Raw genomic sequence first — 17609 nt, 5'->3', positions numbered from 1 at the left:
CCTCAGGGTGAATTTTAGATTCTTCCTGGTGAGTCTTTCCACCTGAAACAAATTATGTAAATTGTGCCGACTTACATTAAAAGGCACTTACACCTGATGGATATTTTTGCTTGATTGAGAGTTTTTAGACTTGTAATTTTGAATTTGAATATAAACTATGAAAAAGACCCCAGCATTCCTAAAATTATGGCTGGCCAGATCTCTGCCCTGTTTGGCTCTTTTCCTTCCTCACTTAGAAAAATAAACATTAATAAACATAACATGAAAAAACACCTAACTACATACAAATCCATAATATTATGCAATAAACCAAGGGATTATTAATTTTTTTGAACTTGTATTCTCTGAATACCAAATGTACTAGTTTACATTAAATCAACTATTGAAAATGTTTTCCTGTCATTTTTATATCGCCAAGTGTTTTCATTCTGGAAAAGAAAGAATATATATATATTTTATGCCAGGGTGACAACACAGCAACAGAGATCTACCCAAGTCACCCTGGTGATAGGATCACATGCTCACCACCGCCATCCGTGACTCAACTCGGAGGTGGGTGTCTGAAAGCTGTCACACTTACACACTCCAGCATCCTACCTAATCATCATCCTACTGTGCCACACAGCAGGGGGGAGCAAGAAAGAGTGAGACAGACTGGAGGAGAGAGATTTAACCAGAGAGAGAGAGAAAGAGTGATGAACTTGGAGAGGAAAAGGAGGAGGAGAGGAATGTGGAAGAAGAAAACAAAAGGAGGACAAGGAGACAACAAACAGCAGACTTCTGGATGAGGGTGGATGAGGACAGAACCAAATGTATGTGATGCCATCTGTTAAATGAAAAATGTTTCGTGACTCGAAGAGATGAAGATACAGACAAATTACGTTTGACTGTAGTAGAAGATGATAATTTTGTAAATGTATTGTGACTAAATGACCACGTAATAATCAATGAATGGAAAAAAGTTTAGAGCAGACAGGTTTAGGTTCAATCTGAAGTTCTACCTTTAGTTAAAACTTAAATTTAACACAATAATGACAGCTACAAAATAGGCAAAGTAACTACACCGGGGATTAGAACACAATAGATTTCTGTTGCCAGTGACCCATGTTTGAACAAAACATCCAATTTTCCTGAACGCGATGACCTAGTTGACCTAACCACCGACGTTGTGTACCCAGAATATATGTTATATGTTTTTATCTTTTTACTTAGCTTCTTCCTCTAAATTGAGAGCTGACTGATTATCTGGACAAAAACAAATACAATGAATTAATCTGCATATAAATTAACTAATAGTTACATGAGCATTATCAAGTTAATAAATCAAACATTAATGCCCGTATTAATTTAACATATAGAGCCAACACACTGTTCATTGACAAACTGATTCATTTGTAAAATGTTTTATTAATTCCTCTTTTAATGTCCATTGAGATATTAGTTGATAAAAAGTTTTTGTAACTGTCACTATAACGGGTGTGGTCAAAGAGCAGAGAGCAGAGGTTTGATGGGGGAGGGGGGCTCTTTTGATCTAACAGCGCCCTCCTCTGGTCAACAAGCACTACGACAAGCTCAGGAGCATTTCCTGTCTCACAGATGAGATTTCTCCAAACCAAACGAAACCTGTGGTTCAACATGAAGAACTGTTTTCACAGTTGAGCCTGAAGAAGGCGAAGAAGAAAACAAGAGGCAGGGAGCAGCACAGAGGGGGGTTGGGGGGGGTGGGGGCGAGGGATCATCTGTACAGTTTTTGTCTCCTGTTTTATTTGGATGAATGAAACACTTTCAGTTACAAAAATGACTTAAAATGAACAACACTGTACAATGAACAAGCAGAGTTATTTTTCTTAGTTTTTTTTTTTTTTTTTTTTTTTTTTTTTTGGCTTTTCAAGATAAATACACTAAAAGGCTAAATTGCTACCACAAGGGAAAAGAAGGTGGGAGATGGGGTGGTGGGGGGACACACACAGGGAGGAGTGATGGTACTCAAACACACGCCATCTCGCTCTCTCTCTCTCTCTCTCACATACACACACACATACATACAATACGGAAACAATTGGACTGTTGAGACGGGGAATTAAAGCTATGTGTACTCGGAAGTTGGCAAACAGAACGTTAAAGCTGACAGTACAGGTCATGTTGCTGTCTGAAGCACTGTTTGTCTTTTTTTTTTTTTTTTGGCAAATTGCTGCAACAAACCACACCCATCCCATTTCCCAGAAACCCACACCTAGTCAGGCACAGACAGCACACACTCTCTCACAGGTGGATATGCAATTGACTGAGGCCCTCCCTTTTGTAACAGCTAACAAACAGACACAAAATCAAAAACTTCCCCCTCTGTTTGCCAGTGCAATCTCTCTCTCTCTCTGTCTCACACACACACAGGCATAGACAACCATCCAGGGGTAAAGGTCAGACAGTTAGACGTTAGGACCAAACACTGGATAAACAAATTGTGGAGGGGGTGGTGGTGGTGGTGGTAGTGAGGGGGGGGGGGCGCTGTGGGAGAGGAGGGATGGGGGGGGAGTGGTACTCTGGCAGCACGAGCAGAAAGGACAAGAACTTAAGAAGGATCAGAACAGCTACAAAGATACCAAGAGAAACTTCATTATCATCATCATCATCATCATCATCGTCGTCATCATCGTCGCTGTTGTTGCCATCATCATGATCATCATAATTATGAGAAGCTAAAGATTATTTTTCCAATGACAAATACTTAAAAATATACATTTCATCATCATCATCATCATCGTCATCATCATCATCAATATCATCCTCTTAATTATCATCATAATTATTATTATTATTTCCCTTTGGATAGCTGAGGTTAATGCTTCAAAGACCGGCTCGCTAGGTGAAACAGGAGTTATAGGAGAGCAGACAGGGCATGTGTGTGTGTGTGTGTGTGTGTGTGTGTTTGTGGGAAGGGGGGGAGGGTTGGGGGATCTTTGGTTTTATTCTTTAACATATGAATTATGTTGTTGGAGAACCTTTGGACTAAAGCTGTATTGTAGAAGAGAGGGTGACAGAAAGCGAGGGAGGGAGGGAAAAAGAGTGTATGTGTGGATGAGAGTGGGTGAATGAAAATGTAGCAGCCTGTTGTTTTCTTCGCTCTGTTCGCTGCGCTTCTTCTTCTCCAACAACAGTTATATCTCTCTTCACTTCACATTCACAGATATTTGTTTTATATCATGATTTTCTTCATTCTGATTTCAATCAAGGTCAAATAGTGACTTGGGAATATTTTTATCCTGTCACAATGCTTTCCTTCCAAAACTTAGATTGATAATCTTATCTACATGGTCAAATTTGAAGTTCTGCGCTGGAGTTGCTGATCTCAGACTGGAAATAGTTACCTTTGCTCTGTGTAAATGGGGTGGAAACTATGAATCACTTTGCTGATTCAAATTGCTTGGTTCTCTTCAGATATGTGTAGTCGCTGTTTGCTCACTTGTTTTTCTCTTTTTCTGAAGCTCTCACGCTGCTGCTTAAATAAAATTCAGAGTCATTCAGCAGGAACTCATTCCCATTCCTAATGCTCTTCTTCAATCTTATGTTTCAGTTAAGTACAAAAAAAACTGCTTGTTTATGAGTTTAGCAGCAATCTATTTGCAACAGAGTCATTGCATCCTAATTACCAGCTTTTAGCCCAGCAGTAACCTGCTGCTCATCAACGCTGACAGTATGCTTTTAGCCAGCAGTGAGTGGCGTATTCAGCTGAGTCTGAAGATACAAGCACTTCTGCAGCTCAGTAATATTATATTTTTTGCTTAACCTGTACAATCACCAGAATGGTTTCATGGAAAGTCACTTATGGAACTATTTATTTGCATCTTTTTTTTTTTTTTCTTTTTTTTTTACTTTGACATCACCATGAAGTTACCACACTAGCCACTGATCCCAGCATTTCTACTAAGTTAAGCTAACAGACTGATTATGTAAGCTTCATATTTATTGTACTGATATGAATAAAAGTGGTAACCCCCCCCCCAAAAAAAAAAACTGACCTATTCTTTTAAAGGTTCTTTAATTCCCACCTACAGAAGAAATATAACTGTGTGGAGAAAGAAACACAAACAAATCTGCTGGCAGATTATCTACGTGGAGGAATGTGGAGTTTCTCAAGGACATCAGGATTTTGGGGAGTGTGTGCGTTGTGCTGGGTCTCATGGCGGGGCATTGACTTTGGTATCATTCACTAAGGGGGTATCCCCACCGCAGAGACATGCACTTTGACACACAATCCCTTGAAGCCAGATGCTCCCAGGAAAGTGTGTCTCCACTTTAGGTCTGATGACATGCAAAGCTCTCCCTTCAACTTCCACTTGCTCAGCAAACTGGGTCGTGAAAGGCGTCTTGATGCATCACCTAGCAACCTCGGTCTTAGCCGTCCCCCAGTTACCTGCCCCCGGCACTCCCTGATACACAGAGACATCAAATGATCAATGTGCCCCCTCATCAGGCAAGAAAAACCTAAAGGCAAGAGAGAGCTCAGCAACCTCAGTGATAAAGATGCTCTGAGGCACAAAACTAAAAGGTTTTTCTGAGCTGAAAACGGATCCAGGTTTGATCCCAGATCTGTGCCAAAGAGCAGCTTTAAGCCCACTGTCCATGTTTGACAGGGAGGAAGCAGTGAGGGTCAGATATGAGGAGAGGGCTGTGTTCAAAGCTCAACACAGACAGCGGGGGGTGTCGTCCAGGGGGACAAGGTGTGTATGTGTGTGTGTGTATGCATTTGTGCACAGCAGCATGAACCAGTAAGGCCTTTTGACCTTAAACGGCACCTTCTGAGGCCAGTGGTGAAAAGCTGTAATCAATTCAATGATCTGTTACTTCCAAGATCAATTCTAAACCTCATTGGTTACGTCCATTAGGTCAACGACCTTTGACCTGGCCTCACTGCGTCCACTCTTAGCCACACAAACACACTGTCCATACAAACCATCCTGATACCCTGAGCCCCATTTGAACCCCGCATTTTAAAGCATTCATCTATTTGGTTTATCATCAAAGAATATGAGGTATATGATGAACTATCTCTCTTTTACACCCTACAGAGGATGAAGAAAAAAAGTTCAAACAAAACTCAGAAAAGTAGAAACAAAAATATACAAAAACATAAAAAAGAGACAAACGGAGAAGTTAGAGGGCAATTTACAGCTGGGAACCCCAAATCACCCTCTTACTCTTTTGCCTCCTTCTTCCCTCTCTATCATGTAAAAAAATTTCAGTCTTTGCCCCAGTTGATCTTCTTTTGTGTTTTTTGGTTGTGTAGCTGTAAAGCTTTCAGTGTGTTTCTCCCTGTGGAGGAAAATATAGAGAACAGAAGCAGCATCGTGCCTCAGAGAGCACCTCATGCTGTAACTCAGGCAGTTTTTTCCCCCACACATAAGTCATATTTATGCTTTGAAACGAAATCACAGCCTGCCTTTTTTGTGTCTCATTATCAGGAGGCACAAAGGCTAGAGTGTGTCCAGAAGGCCAACACCAAATTCACGGTGTTCGTCCACACAGTGCTGCCTCTCACAACTGTGAGCTTCTCCTTCCCTGTAAGACGAGAGTCGTCTCAGGATGGAAGAGAAAATCTTAATGACCAAACATCAAATCAGCCACATTCTCTGAAATGAGTCCCCGCAGGACCCGAGGTTTCTTGTATTATTTGGTTTAAAGAAGTAAGAAAGAACTTCAGCGGGGGGCAAAAAAATAAAATAAAAATAAAATCCAGAGAGCAGAAATATGTCCCAGAATATGAAAAGAAGCACCTCTAGAAATAAATTAACGAATAAATAGCAAGACAAAACAAGACATCCAGCAATTAAACCAACTCTACCTGAATAAATAGTACAATCAAAAGTCTAAATCATCCTTAATAAGGAGAAATAAAAAGTCCAAAGAGAGATAGTTAAAATTTTTGGTCTAAAATCAAGTTATCATCAATGTTTTTTAGGATCTTTTTTTTCTCAAAGTCTTTTTTGTAAGTTTTTCTTTTTAATACATTAGCGATAAGTAAGCAGTAGAACATAGATCTTTTTTCTACAAAATCTATAGAAGCACTAACAGATACATTCCGTCTAAGAGTTCATGTGGAGAAAAGGTTTCACCTTTAAGGTGCAAACCCCACATCTAAAGTTTGGTTTGTGAAACGATTCTCATGTGTCAACAATTTTTTCTGGTGTGGACCAAACCAAATATTCTTTGGATACATTTACGTCCAACTCTCCCGACTGTCAGCTTGACTGAGGCCTCCTCTGTGTACCAATCTATATATTTCTGCACCACCAATTCAGCTTTTTTCTTTTTTAAATTATTGTGTCTGCAGAAAAACACACGTGTCACCTCAGACAACCTGACACTAACCCATGTCTTTGCCCTCACGTGGAGAAGGCAAAGCCTGTTCCTCTCTATATGTGTTTGGTTTAGCTCAGTATTTGGTTTGGCATTTTTAAGGTTTGCTATTCAACTCGTTGTTTTTGGCTTTTTGTGTATGTCTTTTTTTCTGCCAAGACAGTCTGTTTCTTTATCTAATAAAAATCTGGAAGCTAAATTTTCACAGTATTTTTTCCAACCACCTGATAAAAATCTCTAGCACGACTACGAAAAAAATAAGGAGCTCTTGTAGTAAGTAAGCGTGTACGTTATCCCAAATGAGTAATAAGCACTAAAGTAGTACATTACAGTACAGAAAACGGCATCAAGAGACACAGCAGAGATAAAACAATCAGAACCAACCAACAGAAAAATAAAAACAGATTTTTAGAAGATTTCAGTTCAGTGAGGTCATTTGCGTTTAGCTCCATCCAGGACCAGAGAGCTGAGCTGGAGAAAGGCAGAGGGGGGGAGGAAGTGTCTTTCCTTCTTCTGCTTGCCTGTCTGTCTGCCCATCCTATTTCTCTCTATCCATGCTACACAGTTTCAGAGTGGGGCGAATGCTGCAGCCCGAAAGCTAACAGACAGACAAACAGGCAGCGCGATGTGACGTTTTGGTTTCTCTCAACACCTGCTCTTTGTCCTCCCCTCCTCCCTCCAGACACATTTGGTTAGGGTTCTTTTTGGTTTGCTTCTGTCAATCCTTGGGTTGTGTGTTTTTTTGGTTTTGGTTTCATTTTTGGTATCCTCTTAGAAAAGCGTGACACCTGCTCCCCCCTCACTACAGTGTGTCCCTCCCTCACCCTTCCCAGCGCAGCTATCGTTCTGGGGGTTCGGAGTAAAGGATCAGTTCCCTAAATAAAGCTTCCCCCATGGGCTTTTCAGCAGGCCGGGTGGAGGGGATTACACCAGGGGGCTTCCAGTAGTAATGTCCTGTTCTGCTGCCCCTGCCGCACCCCCAACCTCTTGGTGTCTCTGTCGTGTTCGTGTGTCTGGGCCGAGGCTCTCAAAGATGAGGCCCAGCCTTGAGCATGCTTTGGTTTCTATTCTTGAATTAATGGCAGTCTGAGGTGGAAAATGACAGTGAAATGTGACTGATGGAGTGATGATGGAAACAGACAAATATCAGTAAACATGTCTAGACAGACAGGTGTTGGGGCGTCCATGCTGATTGATGAGGCAGGAATGAGAGCCGGCTGTGACTAAACTTAGCTTTATTGACTTATTTAGCCTTCAGTCTCAATGGATATTACTTCAAAACTGCAATCACAGCCCTATTTCATACTTTCAAAATGGTCGCCACTCTCATCTAATGTCATTTTCACTGTGTGAAGTTTCCAGGGCATGTTCATTTAGCCACTGATGATGGGTTATCTTTATGGGTGAGGAAAAGAGTGGTCTGATGAAGAGGACAAAACCACACGTTCAGGTCTTAGTAAATTTGTTCGCACCTTGAAATCAACTTGCAGAGTGTGAACTCTGTCTCTGACCTATTGGAAGGTGGTGAGGACTAATTGAAACTTCACCTACATCACATGCTCCTGCAGAAAAGTCACATTCAAAACAAAAATGCATGTTTGACACAAATACTTAATGTAAGACAGATGATGACAATGATGATGAATTGAGTCCCAAAAGGAAAAACTAAAAAAGCAGCAAAAATAAATAGGAGCTGGATTGTAAAATGACACTAATAAATAATAATAATAAAGATATCCTTGCTGTAGGTGTTGAAGTGTAAAACAGTTACTGAATGGGACTCTGAGATGTGAATTTGAAGATGAAAGGAGAGATGGACACTTCTCTATGTTCTTTGAACCAGAGGTAGGTAAAGAGACTAATGAAAATACAGCAGTACTGGCAATCACAAGCGTTTGCCTCAGTTACAGGCTTTTACAAAATTATTCAAAATATAGAGCATGATAGACAATGTGCTGACACAGACAGGATGAGTGTATGGTAGGATGGATTGGCTCTTGATGTGTGTGTGTGTGTGTGTGTGTGTGTATAAGTAGCAGTAGCAGTAGAGTCCTGGTCCTGGATAGTTTCAGTATTTACACGTCCTTTGAATAAAGCTTTTCTCTCCGTATTTTTGGTATTTGGGATTTTGGTATGGTTGACGTGTTTTTTTTTTTTGTTTTGTTTTGTTTTTTTGTTTTTTTTTTCATTGTGTATTCCTCCTCCGCCTACTCCTCAGGTGAATTTTTGGTTTAAACTTATCCTCCCTACTCTTCATCCTTCAGACCCGCAGCATTTTGAAATAATAATAATAAAAAGAAAACGTAACCACAGTCCTCCATTGTTTGTCCTTGCCGCCATTACTTTGTCACATAGTACAGTTATTTTTTTGTCATTTTTGGTTTATGCACTTCGACATGCATCTCTGCTCTCTCTTCCATCTCTTGGTCAAAGAGTCATTGGGTTTTTTTTTTTCTTCAGAGAGAAAGAGTGGAGAGGTGACATGTCGATATCACATGTTACTGACAAAAAGGTCCCACGTTGCTTCCTCTCCTGTTTTGATAAGATAAAGATTTTTGGTTTCAATCTTCCCCTTTCTCCCCTTCTCCCCTCTTTCACTTCTTTCTCTCCCACCCTCCTCTTTCATTCTGTGTATTTTTGGCATCGAAAGACTGGGAGAGAGAGAGAGAGAGAGCCATTGCAAAAAAATAACGGAAGAAGAGCGCAAGAGAGAGAAAGAGATAGCTTTGGTGTGAAAGGCGAGGTTGTCATTTCCTCCTTCCTCCTCCTCTCTGATTGGCCCTTGGTGTGGTCACTCAATCTTTGCCCTGCCCAGAGAAGGTGGGCTGTGTGCCATTTCGCTGGAGGAACAGGAAGAGGCGGGGCTTGAACAGGGAGAAGGGGAGCAGGGAGTGGGGCTGATGCTGCTGGCTGAGGGGAAGGGGGAGGGCTGGGAGGCTTTGGCTACGGCGGCACTGACCAGTCCAGCACCAGGGCTCTGGCCCATGTGGAGGAGGGCGGGATGGTTGAGGAAGAGGGAGGAAGCGAGGCCTCCTCCCTGGCCCCCAGAGGTCCCCAGCATCACTTTACTGCCCCCCTCAAGACTGGAAAGAGGCAGCTGGCCACCACTGGCTGCTAGGGCTGAGGGAGACACAGAATAAAAACAGGTTAAAGGAATATTCAATCATCAGAAATGCTTCATCTTTTCCAGAATAAACTTTATTTTAGTTTTTAGTTTCATTTCTGCTTTTGCAATTGTCTTTTGGCCAGCTTGCATCCATCCAACACTTATTTTCTTCCTACATCCTCCTCATGCGTCATCCTTTACGCTCTTTACAAAATCTTTTTATTGCTTATATTATGATAATTTTTTTCCCATTCATCTTTTTCAGAACACTGAAGGACTTGTTTATTTTGACATTTACAGTTTCATTTCCATTCAGTCTAAAAACTAAAAACTTGCGCCACTCAATTGACTCAGTTTCCACAGAGGCACAGAAAATGCCCAGACTTGTTGTATTCAACAGACGTAGGTGGAGAATTACAGTGACCGTTTATTCTGGAGAGAAAATTCAGGGAGTGGCCATGAGACACGTGGAGATCTATTATTCTGTCAGAAGTGCAGCGTGCACCTTTTCTGTGGAAGAAACACCTGAATGACAGTTGAGAACTTTCTAACTTTTCCAAACAAAAACCGCACAAAATGACATCTTCCAGATTTCAACACTGTGCTAAAGGAGATAAAAGGTTGCTGTTAATAATTTAACACTGTGTAATATCTGTAGCAAGCTAATCTGGAAGAATCTGATGCAGCACAGGCAAAGGATAAGCGGACATGAATGGTCTGTTGTTATGGAAACAAGGTTGCTGTCTGTTGTATCCCCTTATAAACACGCTCCATACACAGCTTATATTATTTACTAACATTATTTGTGATTTCACAGGAACAGCAACATAGATTCTCTTTTGACCAGAGAAAAAAACATGAGGTTCTCTACTAAAAGTGCAAAATGTCCTGAGGCTACTTTTGAAGAAGAAACAGTTTTTTTCTGCCTCCTCAGCGATCAATATCATGGTGTTTGACTGATGAGCAGCTACGTGGTGTGAAACGGTGAGTCTAAAACCCGATCCTAAAGGTCAGACACCAAAATCTGACAATTTTTGCTAATGGTTTAAAGATTCTATGGTATGAAATCTATTACAGCTGCACACATTTACATAAAACCTTTCATAACAGGTGAATGATCTAAAGAGAACCAAATGTGTGTTAGGTGTTAGTTCCTTTTCCTTTTTAATCGTCATCCCATTTTGCTAATGAAGAAAATGAAGAGATGAAAGGTTAGAGATGAGTGAGACGGCACATACGCACACAAAAAAACAAGGCCCACAGACGAACAACAGCAACAATCGTCACTCACACACAGACACATGATGGGATGGACTCATGGGTGTTGATGACGTTAACATACAAGAAGTCGAGAATTCTCTCTGCCTCGGCTGCTTCATGCTGTGGATGAGCTAACACCCGCAGCTGCCTATTCATCTGTGTCTCCAGTCAGCACCCAACCAGCATGATTTGATCCACCTGTCATGCGTAACTGTATTACTCACCATCACACTTCTCTTTTTAATACAGCCCTCTCTCTCTCCCTTCTCATCCTCATCAACACAAGGAACGATCAAAAAAAGCTCTGCTGACGGTGGTCAGCCGGTTTGGTGGTCATTTCTGCAGAATTTAACACCCCCCCCCCCCCCTACTATTCTTGTACTGTTCTCAAATGTAGGAAGGTGTGTGTGTGTGTGTGTGTGTGTGTGTGTGTGAGATCTGCGTGTGGGAGGCATCGTGTACAGTATGTACGCATTTTTGTATCTGTAGGAGTGCATACTGTTTGGGTGAGTATGTGAGGAGTGAAATGTTTTACCCATGCAAAACTCTTTTAGTCGATGTTTTTTGTGTGATATGAAGATTTTTAGAGATATGAAATTATCACCTCAGCCCTGAACCTCTTTTCATTTTCAGTTTGTCTCTGGTGGTGATAAACTCATGGTCTTTTCAATGTTTCTCTCACACACCTTGGATAGTGGCCAGAGGATTGTTACCGAGGAGGGCTTGGTTCATCCCTGTGTTAACTCCCATCACAGTGTTCCTGTTGTGTCACACACATACACACACACACACACACACACACAAACGCAGCAGCATACATGTGAAAGCATATATACACACACAGACAGGCAGAGGAGAGAAGGTGAGGAAAAGCAGGTTTTGGCAGCAAAGACAAACAGAGGACAAATTCAGCCCTGCACATACAAAGAGCTGTTGTTTTGTGTATAAATGTTAAGAAACACACACTTGGAAAGAATCACAGTCTGTTAAAATGTCACAAAATACCAAAACTGTGCATTAATAATACAGAATAGAAATAACACTGCGTTCCTGCATGTGTGTGTCTCTTGTCGTATTCACCTCAAGTTTGCAGCAAAATCGGTGATGTAGTTAGACACGTCACCATTCTTTTTACCCATACGCCATAAGCTGTGAACACAAGAACCACACACACAAACACACACAGGGTTAGAATGCACTGGCACCCAATGCCATTGGTGGGATGTCAGTGTGTGTGCACACAATTAATCACTCTGCGTGCGTGCGTGTGTGTGTGTGTGTGTGTGTGTGCGTGTGCGCAGTATCAACCATTTAACTACAAACTGCAGGTGAACCGAGCATGGTGCAGTGTGGTAAGCATGGTGAGCATGTTTATGGAAATATATGGTAGTGTGTGCTTAAATTGTCTGTACTCATTTGGCTGTGGCGGCCACTGTTCAAACTATGACTTTTTCTTTTTCTAAAAGATGAACCTGAATCTTAAAAGGTCATAAAAACCTTTTATAATACCATCTAATACTTTTTATATAATACTTTCTCGCCTGCAGTGGTAACTAACAGATAGTGTTGGTATAACTTCATCTGTTTATCTTTCTCTGCACCAATGTGAGCTCTTGCTGCAAACTGAAAGTACAGAATTTTTTCTGCAGTACTCACAATAGTGAAACAGAAGCATGTTATTTTTTCCACTGAAACTGTGCAATTATTACTTAAGCTCATTCCCAGAGCCCAGGTTTGAAGAAAGCCTATAGGGTGCTACAGAAATGAGTCCTAAGACTCAGAAATCTGATATAATTTCTTTAAGCTTTCATGGGTCCTAAAAAGTGACTAAATGAGACTATTGAGAGGTCAAACATCATCATGCTGACAAAAAAAGTGCTCCTCTCATCAGTCTGAAATTATATCCCTATTGTGTTTATATTGCCTAATAATGTTGCATTTCTCGTGATTTTATGATGATATTCACTTGAAAAAAAAAAAATCATTGTACTGAACAAAACATGTAAGTATTATAAACCTTTGTTGGTCACAGAGCTTTTTTCTGTATTGATGGAAAAGTCCCATTGGTTTTTATCGTCAGCAGATGAAATTATTATTTCATCAGTAGAGAGCAGAAAGAGAGAGATGTTTCTCTTGAATAAAAAGTTGTAAAAATCTAAACAAACCACACCACAGACAAAATTCTGTTCACATCTACTGTACTGAAATGACTGAAAAATAGCCAGTTTGTTTGAAAAATTGTCTGACTGCATTGGAAGGTTAGACTGCTCATAGTTGTGAATGGAAATGCTCTAAAGCAGACTGCTCCTTTGAGAGAAGACATGCAAAACAGTATGTTTTTAGACAATCTCTCCTGAACAGGATTCAGGAGACACAAATTGTTGTGCAAAACATGAAAAAAATCGAACTCAGCAGCACAAACCTGCAGCATGAATCGGGTTCAAGTTACAGAAACACACAATATTTTGAGAACAGGGTTTAAGGAATATGTTGGAGCACCCAAAGCACTTCTGCACAAACACATGGGTTCCTTCACAGACAGATTAAAACCCCAAACACCAGCAAGTAACAACAGCAAAATATTCAACAAGGTAAGATAAAATATGCTTTTAAAAAACTATTTGAGTGAATTTAGGTCTTACCCTGTGTTAAGATTGAGTGTACTATGGCTGGGAGTGGCGGGGCTGGCCGTGCTGCGGGGAGGTGGAGGAGTCACGGGAGATGGTGCAGAGCTGAGAGAGGGGTGGGTGGAGGTGAGGCTGGAAGTCAGGGGGCAGACGGAGGACATGGTGGTCACTGTTGTGCTGCTGAGACTGGTTACGGCCTGTGACAGCTGGCTGGACATCTGGGAAAGAGACGGATTCAGTTTTAGATTTCAGAATTTAAAGACACCATAATAACAGGATTCATTATATTTCTAATTATGCCTTCAAATGCATTGATAAGACGGGACACGAGGACCATGATGCATTTGCATTTACCATGTGAGGACTGTAGCAGGGTTGTTTGTGCGTTGGTGGGGCAGTGGGGGGCTGGCTGGGCAGGGGTGGGGTGGCACTGCTGGGATTGATACGCTTCTCTTTCTGCCGGCGGTTGCAGAACCAGACCCGGATAACCTCCTTTTCCATGTTGAGTTGCTCAGCGATGAGCAAGATCTCCTCTGAGGTAGGCTTCTGGTTCTGCAGAAGGAGGTGGAGACAGGAGCTTAGAATAATTCAGCAGTGCTATATTTCAGCCACATGATACAAACTTTTAAAAAACAAAGACATAAATCACAATGACAACATAAAACGTTATTGAGCAGGTTCAGCCATCAAAGCGGCACAAATGCGTTTTGTTTTTGTTCGAGCCAAAAATCAATCAACCAGTGAAAAGTGTGAGTGAAATTCAGAAAGAAGGACCATCTCATCTTTAATCAGCTAGCTTGTAATCAAGTAATAAGGTTAATCATGTTACCGTCATGAATGAGCGTTCCAGGGCCACGCGTACGTTCGTCTCAATGCTCGTTCTCTTCTTTCTGCGGCGACCGGGAACCCCTTCAAAGCCCAGAGAAGGAGAGGACAGGGAGCTGGGGCTGGGCAGGGTGCTGTCTATAGACATGGTCTCTGAGGAGGGAACACAAACACAAACAAATTGAATGTCAGATTTATTGTAATCCCTGTATTCTTTAAGTAAAAACTGTAAATCTACAGTAGACTGAATGCAAATTTCTGTGATTTTGAGCAGAGCTCACCTGCATCATTGAGCCACTTCTCCAGTAGTGGCTTCAGCTTGCACATGTTCTTAAAGCTCAAATTAAGGGCTTCAAAGCGGGAGATGGTTGTCTGACTGAAGTCATTGCCGTACAGCTTCCCCATTGCCAAACCTACGTCTCCCTGGTGAAGAGGTAATATAAGGAAGTAGTAGACAGATGAAAACAAACGAGTTCGTGAAAGGAAATGTTGAACACTGGCATGACCAAATGTGTCATTTCCTACCTGTGTGAAACCCAGTTTGATGCGTCTTTGTTTGAAAGTGCGGGCAAACTGTTCCAGCTCCTCCAGGTCACTGGGCTCCTCAGGGTGAGAGGTTACTGAGGACATGGTAGTCACGCTTCCACCACCACTCACCTCCACACTCTTGTCTCGCTTCAGCCAGTACAACGTCAAAGGAATGAAAGTGAGAGTGGAAGACAAATAGCATGAGAGTTGATTTATCATGGGTGTGGAAACTGGGTTGTCCTTTTCCACTGACTACACTTTGAGAGTTTCCTCATACCTGTGCTTGGAGTCCCATTCTAGGCGGAGCAGACAGCAGGCTCCCTTGGTTTTGCTGAGGTAGCGGAATAAGATTTGGTGTCGATAGAAGTCCTAAGGAGGAGAGAGAAAAATGATATGTATGAATAAAGTGAATTTTATGTTAGCATCTGTCTCTAATGGGATTGGTGGCCCCACCTTGCTGGGCCTGCTGTGGCTGTGGGAGGAGGAACTGGGCGGCAGATGGGAGTGGGTGGCCGGGCACCAACACCAACTGTTGAAGCTGCAGCAACTGCTGGATGTCCTGTACAAGAGAAAATGGACATGCTCATAACTCCTTTTAATGCATTCACAAGGAACGGCAGAGGGCAGTGACACATAGCTATATTAGCATATTATCTTCTGAGGAAGATTAAGATGTGAAGAAAACATAGATGTCAGAGGAAAAACTTTGTTACTGAAAAACATTCACAAAAGAAAGGGAAAACGTGTGTATTCATGCTTAGCGGAAACTATGAATCAGGAAATATACGACACACATGCAAGAAGAATTGTTCCATGACTAGACACTGTTTCCTCAATCAACCTGCTCGTCAGAAGCAGGCTTTGATTGGCAGTCAGTACCTGGGCAGTCAGCTGGATTGGCTGGGACAGGGTAAGCTGGGGCGGAGGAGGTGGGACAGGGACATTTTGAGCTGCCTGTTCCTGTGTGCTCTGTCCCTGTCCCTGGGACTGTGACTGAGCCTGCTGACCCGTCTGTCCCGCCTGCTGCTGCTGCTGCTGTTGCTGCTGCTGCTGCTGCTGCTGCTGGGCTTGCTGATTTGCTGCTGCAGCTGCCTGAGCTTGCTGATTGGCTTGGGCAGCTGCATGGGCAGCATGAGCGGCGTGGGCTGCATTGGACTGCTGCACAGCTGCAGCAAGGAGCTGTGCCTGAGCCTGCTGCAGCAACAGCTGCTGCTGTGCTGGCAACAGAGCTGTCAACTGGTGAAAGGAGAGGAGAGGAAAGAGGAGAGGAGAGGATTGAGGAAAAAATAGGGAATAATAAAAAGGACAGGAGGAGACAAAGGAAGGAAACAAAGTGTTCAAAAACAAAGCACAAGAGAAGCAAGCAAGGTAAAAGCAAGGCATAGTTTGTGTGTCTTCACACACGGAGCTTAAGTTTGTCTCACCCCTGCTAGTTGGGAGCCGGTCAGCATTAGCTGCGTGTGTTGGAGGGCGGTCTGTGAGGGGGTCGGGCCGTGAGAGGGAGGAAGGGCCGGGGACATCTCGCCGCACTCCTCCATCTTATTCTGCGAAGAAGCAGGAAACAGAGGGACAAATGTATTCAATACAGCGAAATAAACATACACATATCCAAACCATCAACTCAAAACGTTTCCATTAATGCACTGCTTAAAACAGTTATCACGCCGCTCCTTTCCAGTGCAACGCAATTTTGAAAAAAAAAAAAACAACATGCAGTCGAACTTTGAAAAAAAAAAAAAAAACAAACAACAAAAACCAGAACACACCCATATTGATCAAAAAAGGCCATTAAGAAACACACAACAACTACAATGGCTTACCTGACTATTATTCAAAGTTTCTATGGAATTTCAGATAACATTCATAAGCTGATGAGAAACCTACTAATCTCTTTTTCTTGCACAAATGATCCTTTTTTCAGGGATCTGGCATGTTTGAACTGGCAGAGGGGGAGACTCCTCCAGCTCACTGATTTCCATATCTCGTGTGGTATGCAAATGAGGGGATACAGTTTTTTTTTGTGTGTTGTAATATTGTAGATTGATTCCGGTTCTAAATGTGCTCTCTGAGTGACGTGCCATCATACTCTCAAGTCTTTGTGAATTTGTTTACAGTCAAGGCCAACCAGTGGAGTCGACACATTATGAGCCTCACCGTCGAACATGACAAAAGAGCAATTCAGTGCAAAGAAAAGAATATAAAGCTGAGGCAGCTAGAAACCTATTATGTGATGTTAAGATACAAAAGATGTACAAACATTGGCCTAGACACGCACACTGACATGCACAGGCAGTTAGGTATAATGGACACCCACACACACCTTGTTGCTGCTCAGGGTCGGCGACAAGGAAAAGGGATTGACTTTCATCGACTGAACCTAGAAAAGAAGAGAAATTTTATAAGAAATGACTGTTGTAAATTTTAAAAGATGATCTGATATATGATTTTATTCATTGATTTTTTATTCCTTGTTTTTCCAATTTCGATTAAATTGATTCATAGGTTTTGCTGTTCAAATGTGTCAGACACAAGCCATTGAAAGACTAAGAAATCAAACGACGATCGTTTTCTTCTACCAATTAATCAGTTTATCTAACTTTAAACTTTATTGATCATACAGCCTAGAAGACAGTGATTATAAAAGGTATAAGAGTATCAAAAAAATTTAAGAACATTTATAGTAAAATAACATTCACATGAAAATAAGACAATCAAAAATATTATGGAATGCAATTTAAACTTTAAGCCTCCTACAAAAATTTACATCTGACGTCTTATCATTTTATCGTTATTGTTTTGGCGGATCAGCTCTGTAGGTGACGGAGATGGGAGATAAATGTGGTGATCACGGGACTCAGATGTACCTGGTGATTTGATTCAGGCCCATTCCGCTCAGAATCTACGTGGGA

General features: G+C 41.7%; 1 protein-coding gene across 4 annotated transcripts in view; it reads right to left on the bottom strand.

Moving 5' to 3' along the window:
• Window positions 1-8464: 8464 nt before the first annotated feature.
• Window positions 8465-17609, bottom strand: part of pou2f2b (POU class 2 homeobox 2b) — a 57252-nt gene continuing 48107 nt past the window's right edge. For 3 of the 4 annotated variants that reach the window (XM_029503991.1, XM_029503988.1, XM_029503989.1), the window contains exons 3-15: window positions 17565-17599; window positions 17021-17077; window positions 16125-16244; window positions 15154-15259; window positions 14978-15069; window positions 14698-14847; window positions 14454-14595; window positions 14177-14325; window positions 13702-13899; window positions 13363-13565; window positions 11801-11869; window positions 11407-11480; window positions 8465-9474 (exon numbers count right to left, since the gene is read on the bottom strand). In XM_029503991.1, coding sequence (XP_029359851.1) covers window positions 9146-9474; window positions 11407-11480; window positions 11801-11869; window positions 13363-13565; window positions 13702-13899; window positions 14177-14325; window positions 14454-14595; window positions 14698-14847; window positions 14978-15069; window positions 15154-15259; window positions 16125-16244; window positions 17021-17077; window positions 17565-17599 — 1724 coding nt within the window. In that variant the 3' untranslated portion in view covers window positions 8465-9145. The remainder of the gene's footprint in view (window positions 9475-11406; window positions 11481-11800; window positions 11870-13362; window positions 13566-13701; window positions 13900-14176; window positions 14326-14453; window positions 14596-14697; window positions 14848-14977; window positions 15070-15153; window positions 15260-16124; window positions 16245-17020; window positions 17078-17564; window positions 17600-17609) is intronic. The other variant, XM_029503990.1, reaches the window with a different exon arrangement.

The sequence above is a fragment of the Echeneis naucrates genome, chromosome 6, assembly GCF_900963305.1.
Source record: "Echeneis naucrates chromosome 6, fEcheNa1.1, whole genome shotgun sequence".
Taxonomy (NCBI): domain Eukaryota; kingdom Metazoa; phylum Chordata; class Actinopteri; order Carangiformes; family Echeneidae; genus Echeneis; species Echeneis naucrates.
This window is presented reverse-complemented; position numbering and strand designations above follow the sequence as displayed.